This window comes from Gobius niger, assembly GCF_951799975.1.
Source record: "Gobius niger genome assembly, chromosome: 17".
Taxonomy (NCBI): Eukaryota; Metazoa; Chordata; class Actinopteri; order Gobiiformes; family Gobiidae; genus Gobius; species Gobius niger.
The window spans coordinates 28,883,323-28,899,911 of NC_136868.1; the positions used below are offsets into that span (position 1 = coordinate 28,883,323).

At 41.7% G+C, this 16,589-nt stretch overlaps 2 protein-coding genes across 2 annotated transcripts in view; both read left to right on the plus strand.

The window, feature by feature from the left end:
• The window catches only part of LOC306977348 (E3 ubiquitin-protein ligase RNF14-like), a 324,872-nt gene extending 321,666 nt beyond the window's left edge, over positions 1-3,206 (plus strand). Inside the window, exons 4-8 of the mRNA XM_079575651.1 lie at positions 277-867; positions 1,305-1,383; positions 1,963-2,169; positions 2,662-2,834; positions 3,059-3,206. Coding sequence (XP_079431777.1) covers positions 277-867; positions 1,305-1,383; positions 1,963-2,169; positions 2,662-2,834; positions 3,059-3,157 — 1,149 coding nt within the window. The 3' untranslated portion in view covers positions 3,158-3,206. The remainder of the gene's footprint in view (positions 1-276; positions 868-1,304; positions 1,384-1,962; positions 2,170-2,661; positions 2,835-3,058) is intronic.
• A 3,731-nt stretch (positions 3,207-6,937) lies between these two features.
• LOC306977261 (E3 ubiquitin-protein ligase RNF14-like) lies at positions 6,938-11,725 on the plus strand (the record flags this gene model as incomplete). Its single annotated transcript, XM_079575467.1, has 7 exons — positions 6,938-7,097; positions 7,905-8,035; positions 8,563-9,144; positions 9,723-9,801; positions 10,091-10,297; positions 11,059-11,231; positions 11,606-11,725. The coding sequence occupies exons 1-7, from the start codon at positions 6,944-6,946 to the stop codon at positions 11,723-11,725; spliced, it is 1,446 nt and encodes a 481-aa protein (XP_079431593.1). The 5' UTR covers positions 6,938-6,943.
• Positions 11,726-16,589: the final 4,864 nt, after the last annotated feature.

The window sequence follows — 16,589 nt, forward strand, 5'->3', positions numbered from 1 at the left end:
CATTAATCAATAACAATATGAGCATCAAAACGTTCCACCCTGTTGGTACCAGAATGTTATGTTCCCTTTGAATTCTAGCACAGAAGCACTCACACCTTAGGCACAGAAAGGTTTTATCAGATCAAACAATTTTATTTTATTTCCCTTTTTATTCTCAACACCTTGATTTGCAGATTTTCCTTTTGATAATTTTTTGTGTGAAATTACTACAAGTACAACAGCGTACCAAAAAATCTGTTACAATTATCAGTTTTTTACTTTCTTTCCTGTCCTCAGCTGTCCTCACTTGCCGCTCAACTGGATGACCTGTACCAGACCACAGGTGGCGCTGTTGTGCTTTTCTCCTGGGCACAGTTTCTCAAACAGGAGACACTTGACTTTCTGGGCATCACTGATGTTTTGGAGATTCCCTTAGACTCAGACTCAGTGGGGGAAGATGGTTCTGCTGCTCATCTGGACCATGTGGAGAAGGACTTGGTTTGTCAAAGCAAAAAGGAACAGACTTCAGAGGAAGACGTTTTGGATATTCAGTCCACTGCTCCAGAGGCAGCAGGTAGTAATGAAGGGGCTTCAAACTTTGCCAGACAAAAACGACCTCTTTTGTTATCCCCGGGACAAGCGCTCCTGTCCCAGCTGTTGATCCACGATGCTGCGCAGAAGGAGAAGGCCTTCTCCTCTCAGCAGTTTGACTGTGGGGTCTGCTTCATGAGTTGGCTCGGTGCTGAGTGTGTCCAGCTCGTCGAGTGCAGGCATGTTTTCTGTCGAACGTGTCTCGGGGAGTTCTGTAAAGTTCAGATCACGAATGGCAGCGTGAGAGAAGTGACGTGTCTCCATGCTGGCTGCAAAGCTGCTCCTACACCTGCACAGGTATAAAAGTACTCAACTCAAATGTGCCACACCCATAAATAACAATGTTCAGTGGCAATGAGACAAAGTGTTACGGGCTTAAATACAAGTTGGCTCGTTCTGCGACGTGGTTACTCTAGTTCCACTAGTTGCACGAAATTGAAATTCACATCATAATCATTTGCTATGGAAATTTTGTTTATATGCAATGAAATATCCATGTTTGCTGAAGAGTGATCATTCACCAGGAACTTGCTACTCACTACCAGATATTTAAAAATAGTTCAGATTATTCGATCAAGTCTAATTTTATAGGAATTAAATCTGGCGCTGACAATTTCAGGTTAGCGGAGCTAGCGTAGCCACATCGTGCAACAAGCCAACTCACGCTCCAGGTGAGCTGCTGATTTTCATTTGTTCTCATGTTCCATATGTTTTTGTCGTTTTCCCTGGTTTAGGTGAGAAGTCTTGTCGGGGAGGAGCTGTTCAGCCGGTACGATCGACTCCTGCTGCAGTTCTCTCTCGACTCTATGCCTGGTATATAGTATTTAAAGTTTACTTTAAAGAAGCCGGTGCAAATCTTATTACAGGGGTAATATGGAGTCATTTCTTGGGTTTCATGACAAACCTGGGGATGGCCTTTTCTATTGTGCTATGGCTAGTTTTGTGATATCTGTAAACAGACTTTTACAATAGTCCCATGTGCTTGAAACAAACGGCACAGACTAGTCTCTGTGTTCTGACCGCACTCGAAACATCAGCCCACACTCAGATGTACGTCACTCAAAGGGAGATTTCCATGAAGCTCCTCTGTGTTTTAAAGGCACAGATATCTTCAGCAAATTTGCTCTGATTCCGCTTCAAATTCTCTTATCCATGTTTGTGTATCTGTTTTGGTAAGTCTGCTTCCGTTTACGCTGACTGCATTTTAGAATATCATCAAACATAAGGATAGTATCTAGAAAGTATCAAGGCTGTGGAGTATAGGGGTGTAAAAATAAAGCAGGATATGGGACATTTGAATCTAAATATCTCGTAGCTTGTGATAATATTCACTTGTATTCACTGTATTCATACATTTGCACATAAGAATCATTTGGACCTGTTTCTTCTCAGATGTGATGTACTGCCCTCGCCCCTCCTGTGCCTCTGCGGTCCTCACAGACTCCTCCAGCTCCATGGCTCTGTGCACAGTGTGCAGCTTCGCCTTCTGTGTGCACTGTAAGAAGACCTACCACGGCACAGAGGCCTGTTTCACTCCTACCAAAAAGGAGGCGCCGACAGACCCGACCGGACGCTATGCGGAAATACCACAATCTCACGGTGAAATCTTGAATTACACATAGTTTGCTTAACGGTCTCTAGCATTCAACATCTTTCATTGTTCAGCTTGATGAAACATTATTGTTTAAGACCCAACCCTAGGTAGTGACATGGTAGCTTTCTTGGAATTCTAGCAGATTAACTAATGTTTTTGCACTGTCTGAAGCACTGTTTATGCACGTTAAACACATTTCTGGGCTTTTGCTTTTTCATCAGACAGAACTGACTCGGAAAAATAGCAAGTGAGCTGATTAGTTGATCGGTATAAGCCTCTACCCTGTTTTTGTTTTATTGTTTACATACTCAGGAATTCATGCTCCACAAGTTGCGAATTAAATCATCTCACGGGCCGGATCTGGCCCGCAGGCCATGAGTTTGACATGTGATTAGGGCATTTTGCATATTTAAAAATATATATATGTATGTTTTATATACATAAAGTCATAATACATAATACATAAACAGAACATGTCTGTCCTGTGCTGTGCGCAGTGGGCCAGGTGGCTCTGTGGGAGGACTATTCCTCTGCCCTGAAGGCCCGGCGGAAGCTCCTGGAGAACCGCTATGGGAAGAGTAACCTGCTGGGGTTTCTGGCGAGCTGTCTGAGTGAAGACTGGGTCACCTTCAACAGCAAGACCTGCCCCCACTGCTTCAGCCACATCGAGGTCAGAGCCACTTTATTGATCTCACAGTGGAAAAATGCACAGTTACAGCAGCTCCTAAAACACAAAGTAAGGTGCTGATAGAAAAACAAGACAAATGCTCAAAAGTGAAGTGAAGCAGATTAAAAGTGTCTTATACACAAGGAATAATAACTTTAGGAAGGAAGCAAAAGTATAAATAAGTCAAATTAGGGCCTTCAACTAATAACCGTTCTGGTCTTTTGCAGAAAAACGGGGGCTGTAACCACATGACCTGCTCTCAGTGCCACCGTCAATTCTGTTGGATTTGTATGGGCAAATGGCCCTGTCCTTGTGTTTCCACGTAGTATACCTGATGACTCTGCCTCCATTACCACAGCCTGTCCAATTTTTGTACCAGGGGTCTCCAACAGGCCCAGATTGAGTATGTAAAAAAAAAGTAAGTCTCTAGCCCATTCCTGTGCGGAGCTATGATTTTTTAAAGAAATAACCAGAATGCTCCCTCCAGCCACTAGGGGGCAGCTTAAAGAAGGAAAGGAAATAATTCCACATGTGTCCAGCAGAGGGCACTGACATAAGAAGAGTTCAGGATATAAAAAACACATTATAATCATGTGGTAAATGGAAAGCCTGTCCCTGGGCGGCTGCGGCTACAATATTGTAGGTGTGGCTACAATAATTCTGAGTGAATGAATTATGACGACAGTGTCACTTAAGTGCTTCTTCAGTGCAATACACGTGTAAGCCGAGGCTGCAGTCCCGTCAGGCTCATTATTATTCATTTATTGTTGGAGCTTTTGTCTGTGGACCCCAGGAACACACTCCCAATACATTTTGGCCCCAGCAAAGTTTACTTGGAGACCCCGCTTTATACTGTATGTCATGGTAAATGTCTGCTCTTTTCCAAAAGCTGTTCATGAAAATGATTGTAGCCGATCTGCGAGTCGAGTCGACTGCTGCTTCAGAATGGCCTGTCATACAGCTACTTCTTTCTGCCTCTTTTTTTACCTATGGGAGATTAGCCATGTCCTGCTCCATAATGTTTCAAGATGACGTCACAGACATGGAGGTACTAGTGGACGATCACCGACAACAACAGCAATGCTTTAGCAGAGGGAACGTCTGCGTTCAGGGAGATACATGTGTTTGCAAAGATATCAACACGTTTAGTGTTAGTATCTTATATTGATTTCACTTTAGAAATACTTTTGTAATGCGAAAATGTACTTCATGTGTTTATTATTGTTTTTGGTCCAATAAGCTAAAGTCTAATTACGAAAGTGAAAATCATGAATTCAAAGAGGCACCACAGGAAACACAAAAGGGACTAACGAGGAGAAGCTGGTGAAAGACTGTGCAGGACACCATGCTCTGGAACAGGGACAAACCCAGGAGGTGGTGCACTGAGAGGATCAGAGGAGCACTGCAGGCAGTACTCTGGTTTCCCCGACCTCCTGGTTGGCCCACAATGGCAGCGCTCACCTGAACCACATGTCATTGTACATTATTGTACAATGACAACAAAAAAGCACTTATTGACTTATTTACAGTACTTATATGAAAAAATGAATGGACAAGCTTCATTAATTAAATGTCCACATTCTGCTAAACTTGACTTCATTAAACATTCAACCACTTTGTAATATTGGTTCTCATTAATGACATAACGTCTTCTTACACAGCTTACACTTGGAACAGAACAGTCATGAGGACACTTGTTTTAGAATATCATCATCGTCAAAATGGACATAAATACATATTCCTCTTTCATGGTGAATAACATATTTCTACAGATTATTTCAATTACAAATAACATTGAGAGAATAACAAAGATCAGATTATTTTGATGTCTTTATATGTAAATGCCATGATGATGAGTGGGAGTGGTTCTTCTTGGTGAATTTTCTCTCTAATAAGAAGAGATTTGGCTTCATGATTGAGGCCCATTGTTCCCCTGTCAAAAACACACGTTTTGTTTTGTTTAATTCATGCATTTGATTATTTCTGGATATTCTGCCTGTTTTACTAGGCCACCTGATGTGAGCTTTAAAGCTAATAAAGAGCAATTAAGATGGACCTCCTGCCTCGACACTTGTGTGTAGAACTGTGTTGTGAAGCCATACACATGTTATTTCCTGTAAAGACACTTGAGGGCGCTGTTTTAATCCAAAGTCTGTACTGTGAAAGATTTGATCTGTCATTTTGATTGATTATAATATTAGCAGTGCAAACAATAATAAACTACAGGGAAAGCAATGTCGCCCACCGTGTGACGTGATATTGTTAGAGAACATCAAGTCATCCTGAGTCCTCCTTGAGATAAGGAGAAAACACTAGACAATTGCTTTACTGAGGGATTATTCTGATTATACTGAGGTTTCAAGCTAAAGGTCGTCTCAGGCAGGTGTGGGGTTGGTTGTCACATGGGGTAAAAATGGTGCAAGTTCTTTGTTGTAGCGTGTCTATGTTTTTCTGATCAGATTCATTTTATCATTGGGATTTTATGAGCACACATGACTGTGCATTTGGGTTTATTCATACGTTTCTTTTTCTTAAGTCATGTCGGCATTAATGACACTGGTGAAAGCAATCTTAAATATTGTGAAAATATTGTGCACATGGGGTACATTGTCACAATTCATTCTCCTGTATTTGATGGTCATAAACTATTTATTTCAGTAAAATATGAACAAGAAAGAGATGCCTGCTTCACTTCATAAGTTTACAAGCTTTCTTTTAATGTGTGTGTGTGTGTGTGTGTGTGTGTGTGTGTGTGTGTGTGTGTATGTGCGTGTGTGAGTGTGTGTGAGTGTGTGTGTGTGTGTGTGTGTGTGTGTGTGTGTATGTGCGCGTGTGAGTGTGTGTGTGTGTGTGCGTGTGTGAGTGTGTGCGTGTGTGAGTGTGTGAGTGTATGTGCGTGTGCGTGTGTGTGTGTGTGTGTGTGACACATGTGAGACGTTTTGGTGATGAACAGTGGACTGCAGAAAAAAAAAAGTGGCCCCTCCATCCTCAATGGTCTATAGCAGGGGTCGGCAGTCATGGACTAGTGGATTTGGATCAAATCAGGTTCAGGCCAACAGGAAATACAAACTTCCAATCTTCTGCAGTCGTTCTTTATTCATTTGTCAAAATGACAGATTTATTGACAGTGGAGAGAGTATCCAAGTGTTTTACTACTGAACTTCACTATAATATTCCTCAAGGAGAAGTCAAAAGCTGTGTGATCAAATTAGAAGTCGGCTACGTTTTATTCAAAAAGCAGTGGAGGAGAAAGTGGCTCTCCTTTGTCAACCAGCATCAGTAACTTAAGAAAGACTTCAAGGTCTCAGGTTTGAGTCTCACTATCCGCTCACCTTATCATATTGATTCAAGCAAAAAAAAAAAAAAAGTCTATTATTTATCATCATTTAATCATTTCAATCATTAGTCATTTAATGACTATAAGCAGTCACACAGTTACTCAAGTAGAAAGTGAAAATACTAAAGTAGGACAAACTGAGCCTATAAAGTGGGAGTTTCTGACAGGCAAATTAAAAAAGAGAAAATGACAAGTCTAAAGTCTTTTTGAATGTGACATTGTTGCATTGTTGCTTTTCCTGCACATTTTTGTTGCTTTTTTGTTGCTTTTTCATCACTTTTTCATTCTCGTTTTTCTCGCTATTTTGACGCTTTGTTCAAGAAGCTTTTAGATTTGGGTAAAGCAAACTGGAGAAAAGGTTCCGGTGATGTTTAAGAGGTTTCAGTCTGAGATCTCTCCTCTCATATTTACCTAATGGTCTGAAGCCAGTCTCACATGTTGACACACGTGGCATAACACTGACAGGTACGAGGCCTATGATTCTTTTTAGATGAACCTTTTGTGATTCATAACTCGCTCTTGCTGCTTTGTTGTTGTAAACACTGCAGTAGTTCCTGTTTTGCACTGACAGTGGCTGTTGCTCAGGTTATTTGACTCTTGCATCACACGCACATGAGTCAGCAGTGGACATAAATGCAAAGGGAGGGGGCCCCACCTTACACAGACTTTCAGACTGTCCCAAACCAGGAAGCGATCAGCAAAGACACCAGTTACATTAGACTGGCCATTTTTTTATATAACATCGGGTCTGCAGAACACCCCCTTGTGCCAAGTTATGAGCTCAGATTTGGAGGAACAACACGACGAACTGCTCGCCCTTGTCAGTATTTTTGATCCCGAGGAGTTTATTTGGAATGAGGTGAAGTGTTCAGGGGAGTTCCGAGTGTGTGTGGAGCTGCCGGGACACTTGACTGTCGCGCTCACAGAAGGTAAACCAACCGCATAGTTACACTTACTTTGCTTAATGTGTATGTGTAAAAAGAAAAGGACATGTTACTTCTGAGTGTCTGCGACCTGCTGTATCCCGTGTGGTACCCAGAGTCAAGACTGCGTTTCCATGGTAACTGCGTCCGGAGTTGTCACCGTGGAGATGTCTGATTTCCTATGAGGCCGTGGGCAAAAGTCACGTCACTGGCGTCAAGTCCCTCGCTCAGAATTTCAAGTCCTTTTCGGCACCAAAACCTACATGAATATAATAAAAGATGGATTAACCGCTTACCCCCCACCTCAACCGAGCGCATTTTCTCCAGTTCGGCTTTAGCCAAATCTAAAAGCTTCTAAAGGACAGTGTGACGCCTCATGCCAAACCTTTCTTTGAATCATCATTTTTGGTCCCATTTATGTCGCTCTTCTGTGACTTTTTTGTTGTTGTGCTTTCATCTCATTTTTGTGTCCATTTTGATGCTTATTTTCAAGAAGCTTTTAGATTTGGGTAAAGCCAAACTGCAAAAAAAAAAATGCACTTGGTTTAGGCGGAGGTAAAGAGGTTAAAAACAGAAGTAAAAACCATTTGATACAAACTAAAATAATAATAATAATAATGATACCTTGGTTTTATATTGCATTTTTCTGGACACTCAAAGACACTTTATTGCTTTATTCATTCACTCCATACTTGGCGGTGAGAAGCTGCTATTGTAGCCACAGCTGCCGTGCTCCTGTTTCTGTGGAATAATGCACTTGTTCAGGTTAAACCGTTTTTGCTTATCTGGACCTTATTGTTTTGGTTTTTTTAGGCGATGCTTTGAGCAAATATGAAATCTCTTTCCTTCCACCTCTGTGCCTGACCTTTGATCTCCCTGAGGATTACCCATCATGCTCTGCTCCGTCCTACAGCCTGGACTGCTGCTGGCTCACACCAACGCAGGTATCACCAAGTTTATGAACTCACTTTACAATTCTTTGTTTGGTTTTGTGTGTTCGTTTGCTGTAGGCCTTCTATTTCTACGACGACATGGGAACATTTTAGTCATGTAGACGGGCCAACGCACTAAATTACTGTTAAAGAAAGAAGAAGGCAAAGAAAACAAATCAATCTTTTATGCTGATAAATACACAAGACCATGAACCAGTTTCATGTGAAGGTTTTCATCAAAATCCACATGTTGATATAGTTAAGAGGCGCCTCAGTTTTCATTTATTGACTTTGGAATTGAACGTAAGCGTAGAATATGAGCATAGGAATCCACCATTTTCAGGTTACATTGTTCATAAAGTAACATTAGCTAAAAAAAAGAGTCCAAATGCTTTTATGCCAATGATAAAGCAAGTATTTAGCATGTTGAAATCTCTTTTAGTGTATTGTCATGGAATTCCAGAAGTCTTTTCTCAAAACCTGGGTTATTCTACAACTTCGAAACAACTTTTACATTTATGTTTCTTTCCTGTCCTCAGCTGTCCTCACTTGCTGCTCAACTGGATGACCTGTACCAGACCACAGGTGGCGCTGTTGTGCTTTTCTCCTGGGCACAGTTTCTCAAACAGGAGACACTTGACTTTCTGGGCATCACTGATGTTTTGGAGATTCCCTTAGACTCAGACTCTGTGGGGGAAGATGGTTCTGCTGCTCACCTGGACCATGTGGAGAAGGACTTGGTTTGTCAAAGCAAAAAGGAACAGACTTCAGAGGAAGACGTTTTGGATATTCAGTCCGCCACCTCTAGTGATGGTGCTTCAAACGTAGCCAGATTGGAGTGTCAAACCCCTGGTCTGGTATCCCCGGGACAAGCGCTCCTGTCCCAGCTGTTGATCCACGATGCTGCGCAGAAGGAGAAGGCCTTCTGCTCTCAGCAGTTTGACTGTGGGGTCTGCTTCATGAGTTGGCTCGGTGCTGAGTGTGTCCAGCTCGTCGAGTGTGGGCATGTTTTCTGTCGAACGTGTCTCGGGGAGTTCTGTAAAGTTCAGATCACGAATGGCAGCGTGAGAGAAGTGACGTGTCTCCAGGCTGGCTGCAAAGCTGCTCCGACGCCTGCACAGGTGAGCACAGGTGGTGCAGCTTCAGGACCCACTGTCACCGGTCATGACAAGTCACACGGATAATATTTCATGTCAACTTATAGTAAAACAAATTGCAGTTTGAGAGTTGTTATTTGTATAGGTTATCAAAATGGGCTAGAGTATTAAAAACAATTAAATAACACCTGCATTAAAATCATTAGAAATAAAACCCGCCCTCTCAAAGCAATACTGCCACGTGATTGGTCCGAATCCACCAGTGGATTTGAGCCCAAACGTACCAGTTCGAGCCTTTCAATATGGATTTGTGTGAGATTGGTTTCAACTTTTGCAAATGCCTTATTTTGTTCTTTTTATGGTTAAAGTATAAAATGTCAACATCCATAAAGCACAGTCAGATTTGAACAGCTAGATAGATTTGAATAGCTGAGTAGTTCGCACACTCGCCTCACAGGTGCAGGTCCACCAGGGTGGCCCCATTAATGGGTGGCCCTTAATCAGACTGTTTTCATGTTTCTCTTTGTTTTCTTTTACTCTTTGACTGAATAAAGTCTTCTGAAATGATGTTATTATTTGTGTCCGTTTCACTGTGTTTTTAGGTGAGAAGTGTTGTCGGTGAGGAGTTGTTCAGCCGCTACGATCGTCTCCTGCTCCAGTCCACCCTGGACTCCATGTCTGGTAAAGCTCAAGTAACTTTAACTGTTAACTGTGGTATGTTTGTGTCATTCAAGGTTCTCTTAAGGTCAACTCTTTATTGTGTATAATGCAGAGGCAATGTTGGTTTTGGTTCTAAACATTATTCCTTTAATGTCTCGTAAGCTACACAAATGTTTTTTGTTTTTTTTGTTTTTTTATTTCTTAACTTTTCTTCCCAACTATGACTGGAAGAAAATGGTTTAAATGCCCCTGAGTTTTTTATTTTATTTTTATTCATTCATGGCCATGTTTTTCTCCCACGTGCTGTCAGATGTGATATACTGCCCTCGCCCCTCCTGTGCCTCTGCGGTCCTCACAGACTCCTCCAGCTCCATGGCTCTGTGCACAGTGTGCAGCTTCGCCTTCTGTGTGCACTGTAAGAAGACCTACCACGGCACCGAGGCCTGTCACACTCGGACCATAGAGAGGAAGTCGGCCGGCTTGGACGACCAAAACCTCCATGTGCCACACACAGCCAGTGCGTTCTTCATTTCATTTTAGGAAAGTGTTCAGAGTCAGGCCTCCTTTAATGACTCTGATTATATTATAGTGCTGCTGGATGCTGTAGCAGTGGGCCGGGGTGCATCTTGCGACCCTTGCATTATAAGATGGCTATGATGAAAATGTGCTACCATATAACATTGTTTAGCCTTAGCACAAATGTGAACATGCCCCAAGTTCAGTTTCTTTTCTAAAAGTCTACACTGATAACCCTATGGCAGAAAATTCTAAATAGAATTCTCTAGTTTTCTATAAAGTAGGTTTTCAGACCTTGTATACCCAACTCATGTGATTTACTGCAGATCCCTCCCATGTCACTCAGTCATGCTTTTGATGGTTCTGGACCTGAGCCTTTAGAAAATCTCTCAACGAGAGCCATTAGAATAAACCTGAGACAACCAAGTGCTGGTTATCATCAGAAGGATTCTACTTTTATTTCAGATGGTTTTTGCATGTATTTATGTTCCGAAAACCACAAAAAAGATCTGGTCAGATCTCAGATGAAAAGCAATGATAAGCCTTGTTCTCACCTGGACGGGAGAACACCAGGTGCATCACATGGGTGAGTGCATGGCTAGTGTAGGTAAGAGGGTCAAGCGGCGCAGATATGTGCGGCCTCTCTGTCAATCTGCCCCGGGGCAGCCTGGGGGGTCTGAAAGCGAAGTCTTTGAGTAGGATTTTACTAAATGCATGATACCATGTGTGTGTTCGATGAGTGAATAACTGTTCTGTGTGCAGAGGGCATGAGGGCTCTGTGGGAGGACTATTCCACCGGCAACAGAGAGCGGAAGAAGCTCCTCCAGAGCTGGTACGGGGGTAAGACCCTGAAGACATTTCTGGAGGACTTCATGAGTAAAGACTGGAAGAACTCGAACAGCAAGACCTGCCCTCACTGCTTCAGCCACATTGAGGTCAGACCAACAAGACTGAGCAGCACAGTTACATGATCTACAGATCATTAGAACTACATTCACCTCTCCTCTATTAGTTTACCAGTTTGTATGCCTCTAAAATCAATGTCCACAACTTTAGATCACAACTTTTCAGCAATAATAACTAATAATTCCACAAATACTGCAAAAATATTTCCTATAGTTACCGCTAACACTATTTTTAACATTAGCTATTTTATTACATAACAGTTTTTGGCCAAAATAAAATACTCTCTTTGCAAATCAGATGCTAAAAATGGCACACACTTGACTGGACAGAGAGGTGTTACTTGGTGTTGGAACGCTCTTGACAGCGTTAAAGCAATGACGGTTTTAACGGTGTTCTTTTGCAGAAAACCGGGGGCTGCAACCGCATGAGCTGCTCTCGCTGCCACCTCATCTTTTGTTGGAACTGTTTGGAGAAATCGCCCGGTGTGAATCACTTCCATATCTCCTGTCTCTCGTATGACTAGGCCTGACACATGTGCTGTACTTCAGAGACATGAATGCATCATTATTATAACAAACAGGTGCTTTGGGCATTCAAAATCTCATTTTGCAGCATTTAGTAACTTTTAATGTAGGTCGACTCACTTCTTGTAAAATTTGAGTATACCGTTAGTTTTCACACTTTACAGTATACACTAAGTAATCTTCTATTAGGCAAGGCAAGGCAACTTTATTTATACCGCGCATTTTGTACACAAGGCAACTCAATGTGTCTTTAGTCATTAGTAGTTTTTAAAAATACACTTAAAAGTATAAGTACATTTTTGCATTACCTATTACTTAACCTCTTGACCTCCACCTGCACTGATATTCTCTCCAGTTTGGCTCTACCCAAATCTAAAAGCTTATTGAAAAAAAGCATTCAATTAGTGATGAAAACGAGGACGAAAACGCCACAAAAATGTGACAAAGAAGCAAAAAAACAGGTCCGAAAGCAACAATAATTCAACAAAAAAGTGACTAAAGACGAAGACCAGGAGGCGGGACCACATTACCCGTGTGTTTCAGGATCGACTTTAAAGTTCTTTTAATGGTTTTTAAATGTCTTAATGGTCTTGGTCCTTCTTATCCTTCAGAAGTGCTTTTACCTTATGAACCTTCACGGCCCCTTCGCTCCTCCTCAGGGGTCTCCTAGTTATTCCTAAAGTCAACAAAAAGACTCAATATTACGGCCCTCGCCTCTGGAACCACCTGAGGAGGAGCTCAGGGCTGCAGAGAACGAAAATGTTTTTAAGAGCAGCTCAAGACCCACCTTTTTAGCTTAGCTTTTAACTGACATCTATTTTTGGTAGGCCTATTTATTTATCTCAGCACCTTATAACTTATTTAAGGGATATTTAATTGTTATTAATATTTATTTTGTATTTATGTATTTTACCTCTTGGTCTTATTTTAGTGATCCTATTATTTGATATGACTTTTTTCCTCTGGAGGAGCCCTCTGCCTCGGGAGCGGTGAGTGGCTGTGGCTGCTGGGGTGCTGTCCTGTGGGTGTCTGGATGGAGGTAGGTGTTTCTACCGCACCTTGTCTGGGCACCCTGTGTTGGTCCCTGTGGCTGCAGCCGAGGGGCCGCTCCCGATGCAGACGGCTGGTTTATATACCCAGCATTACCTCAGCCTTATGTCCATTGCGTCCATTGTTTTACCTGGAGTGTGTGCGGTGCTTGTGTGGTGTGTCTCTGGGGACGTGGTGGGGAGAGGGTTAATGCAACAATGTGTTTGAATTTGTGGGAGGAGGAGGGTGTGAGAGAATGTTTTTTTTGATTGATTGATTGATTGATTGATTGATTGATTGATTGATTGATTGATTGATTGATTGATTGATTGATTGATTGATTGATTGATTGATTGATTGATTACACTGTAGCTCTCCAGTCGAGGAGCTTTTAAATTTGCGTAGAGAAATTGGAGAAATTGTGAAAAACTAATTAATGCAAAACAAAAGCTCCCACACACGTCTCACTTTTTAAGACATTTATTGCTGCAACATTTATAAAGTCCACTATTCATATTATACATTTAGAATTATTATCCTTTATCCTCTGGATCAAGACACTCAGGTACATACAGTATGTAAACTTCAGTATTCAGTGGGAGTAATAAATAAGTACACCGTTTGGAATTTCTCAGATTTCTGCCTAAATTGGTCACTAAATGTGGTCTGATCTTTTTTTAAATCATAGGAATGAGTGTTTGCTTAAACTAATACCACCCAAACAATTACATTTTATCATGTTTTTATTGGCCATAACATGTAAACATTCACAGGAGAGGGAGGAATAAGTAAGTACACCGTCTGAATATCACTGAACTGCAGCAGTTTCATAAAGAGGAATGGTCCAAGATTCATCCTGATCGTTGTGAGCGTTTAATCTGCAAATACAGAAAAGCAGTTATTGCTACAAAAGAAGGATCAGCAGATATTTAATACAAGGATTCACTTACTTTTTCCATGCATGTTGTGAATGTCTCAGGTTTATCTGCAAAATATCTCGATAAACTTGTGAATTCACAATTCAATATTCTGTGGACTGATGAAGTTGAATAGTTTGGGAGGAACACACAACGTCATGTGTGGAGGAAAATGGATCAGCACCAACATCAAACCCCTCTCCCCACCGTGAAGTCTGGTCCAGGAGCATCATGGTGTGGGGCTGTTATGATGCCTCAGGGCCTGGACAATGTGTTATCATCAATGGAAAAATGAATTCACAAGTTTATCAAAATATTTTGCAGAGACCTTCACAACAGTGTGGAATAAGTAAGTGAACCCTTGTATTAAATATCTGCTGATCCTTCTTTTGTAGCAATAACTGCTTTTCTGTAGTTGTAGATTAAACGCTCACAACGATCAGGAACAATCTTGGACCTTTCCTCTTTACAAAAGTGATGTAGTTCAGTAAGAGTCAGACGGTGTACTTACTTATTCCTCCCTGTCCTGTGAATGTTTACATGTTATGACCAGTAAAAAACATTTACATAAAATGTATTTTTTTTGGGTGGTATTTGTTTAAGCAGACACTGTTTAATCATTCTTATGATTTAAATAAAGATCAGTCCACATTTTATGACCAAGGCAGAAATGTGAGAAATTCCAAACGGTGCACTTAATTTTTCCTCCCAGGGTAAGTACAGTACACACAAGTATGGTAATAATAACAGTAGGCTATAATTGTCAGTATACTTAGCATTAACTTGGTGAAGTATACACTCTGATAAGAATATCAGGAGTAAACTGGAAGTATACTGTCTGATATTTTTATTATAGAAGCATTCTACTAGTAAGGGAACCTATGTTTTTTAAGCTAGTTCAGAAGTCCACCACTTGAGGGCACTGTTTCCGTTTTTATTGTTTCGTTGAAACACAATATTAGCAGGTCTATAAAATGTAAATTACAGTATTTGGGGGGAAACAAGCCATTATTTAGGTGTGGATAAAAAAAAATGCAGAGGACAAAAGAGTATGCCTTCACCTCACCTTATTAGGCGGCAGTCTGCTTCCTTTTATCCCACTTTTATCCCTTAACACAGCAGCTGTCTGTGCGTCTGTCCGGGTGATCCTCTGAGCCTGGGGGTGTCAATGGAAAAGTCGGCCGTCCCCATCGGATCAACACTTTCTTATAAATGTCCAAACGCACCCTCTGACTTTTGTCCCCTGGCAGGACATACAGCAGACAGGACATGCCGCAGTCAGTGGATAGCATGCCCTTGATGTGGACTCGACACATAGATATAAAGCCACTGTTCGCAGCAGCAGGCTGGATAGAAATGTGTACGGCAGGGGGTCTACCTTCTTATTTGGTCTAAAAAGCTACAACCAGCTTGTGACCTCATCTAAAACCAGGGTCCGCGACACATGCAGGAAATGTTGCAACTGGACGTCACTGCTTTGTAAAATCTGTGATGAACTGGAAAGCAACAAAAAGGAAAAGTCAAAACAAGTGAAAAGTCAAAATATTAGGAACTTTCACTATGAATGCGTGTTGGTTTTGCGTCACTACATTTTGAAGCCGGTATCTGTCTTGGAGTATAAGAATGTAGAATATGTAACACACGTACTTTCACTTCAATAATAAAGTCTGAAAACCACAATGTCTCGTGTCTTGGTTTAGTCTTGGTTTGATGAAGGCAGGACAAAAGAGACGCTGACGATAAACAGCAAAAATGTGAGATTTCCAAATCCATTCTTTAAATTCCATAGACCTTTCTATCTCGAGCTGGTTATTCGGAGCATGTTTTGTTTTGCTGGAAACAGGATGAAGCCCAAATGTTTCACAGTGTGCCTTTAAGAAATAATATTGCATTCGATCTTACCCTCTTCCCTGTTCACACCACAGAGTCCACACTAAAGTTTGAGGATTCTTATTTCTGATTGGCCAAAGCATCGTCTTCATATCTTATTCAGGAACCAGACCCGGAGCGACCAGGTCCAAGGGCATTGTTACCAGACCTTCTAACCCGGATTGAGTAAGACGGGGATCCGGGTATTTGTGGAGTAGCCCCTTAGCAACGATGGCCACCATGGCATTTATATCATTTGTGAGGTTTCTCCATCATCAACATACATTCTGATATTTAGTGGCCATTGGAAGTGTATCCGACCCCAACATTTTTATCATCAAATACTTCATTAATGATTTCAAACTAGGGTTTAGCAACAGCGGAAAACATCTGGATCCTTCATAATTTGCAATGTTTGAGGCTAAATGCTAACGGCGATGAGAAAAATATCCGGATGGAGGATGTTTTGTTCTTTTATTTTTCAGGTGTATTAATGCATTAAATATAAACACTACTAAGCCTCAGTTTGAGTCTTTTTCTATTGCAATGAATGGAGTTCTGCTTTGTTTTCGCCCCATTTAATATGGTGCCGTCTAGTCACGTGGTTCATGAATCGATCAAGCTTGGTAAATTCAACTATTATGGGGCCCTGGAGTGTCCAGTAGCACGTCCATGGCCATGTCGATGTGTTTGTGAAACCATGAACCACATTACTGCTCAATGTGGGATTCTCTTTCGTCGCAAACATGGCCTCTTTCACTCACAAACCGTTCTTCACAAGCTGTGCTCTTGGCAGTGCCTATCCATCCATTTGTGCAGTGGCTGTTTTGCTTCGCCAATGTTTCCCCAATAAACTAGGTATATGAGCAAACTCAATCCGAAGCAGCAGAACGGTGACTCTTTGGCAGGTTCTGATGGAGTCTGTGGGGTTTGTCAGTCAGCTGCCCACAGTGCCTCACAAATAAAGCCGCCGCGGTGATTCAGCCGACTGCACCTGTGTTACCCCAGAGGGAGCAGCGAGCGCCTGTCAATCCCCGGACTGGACCGG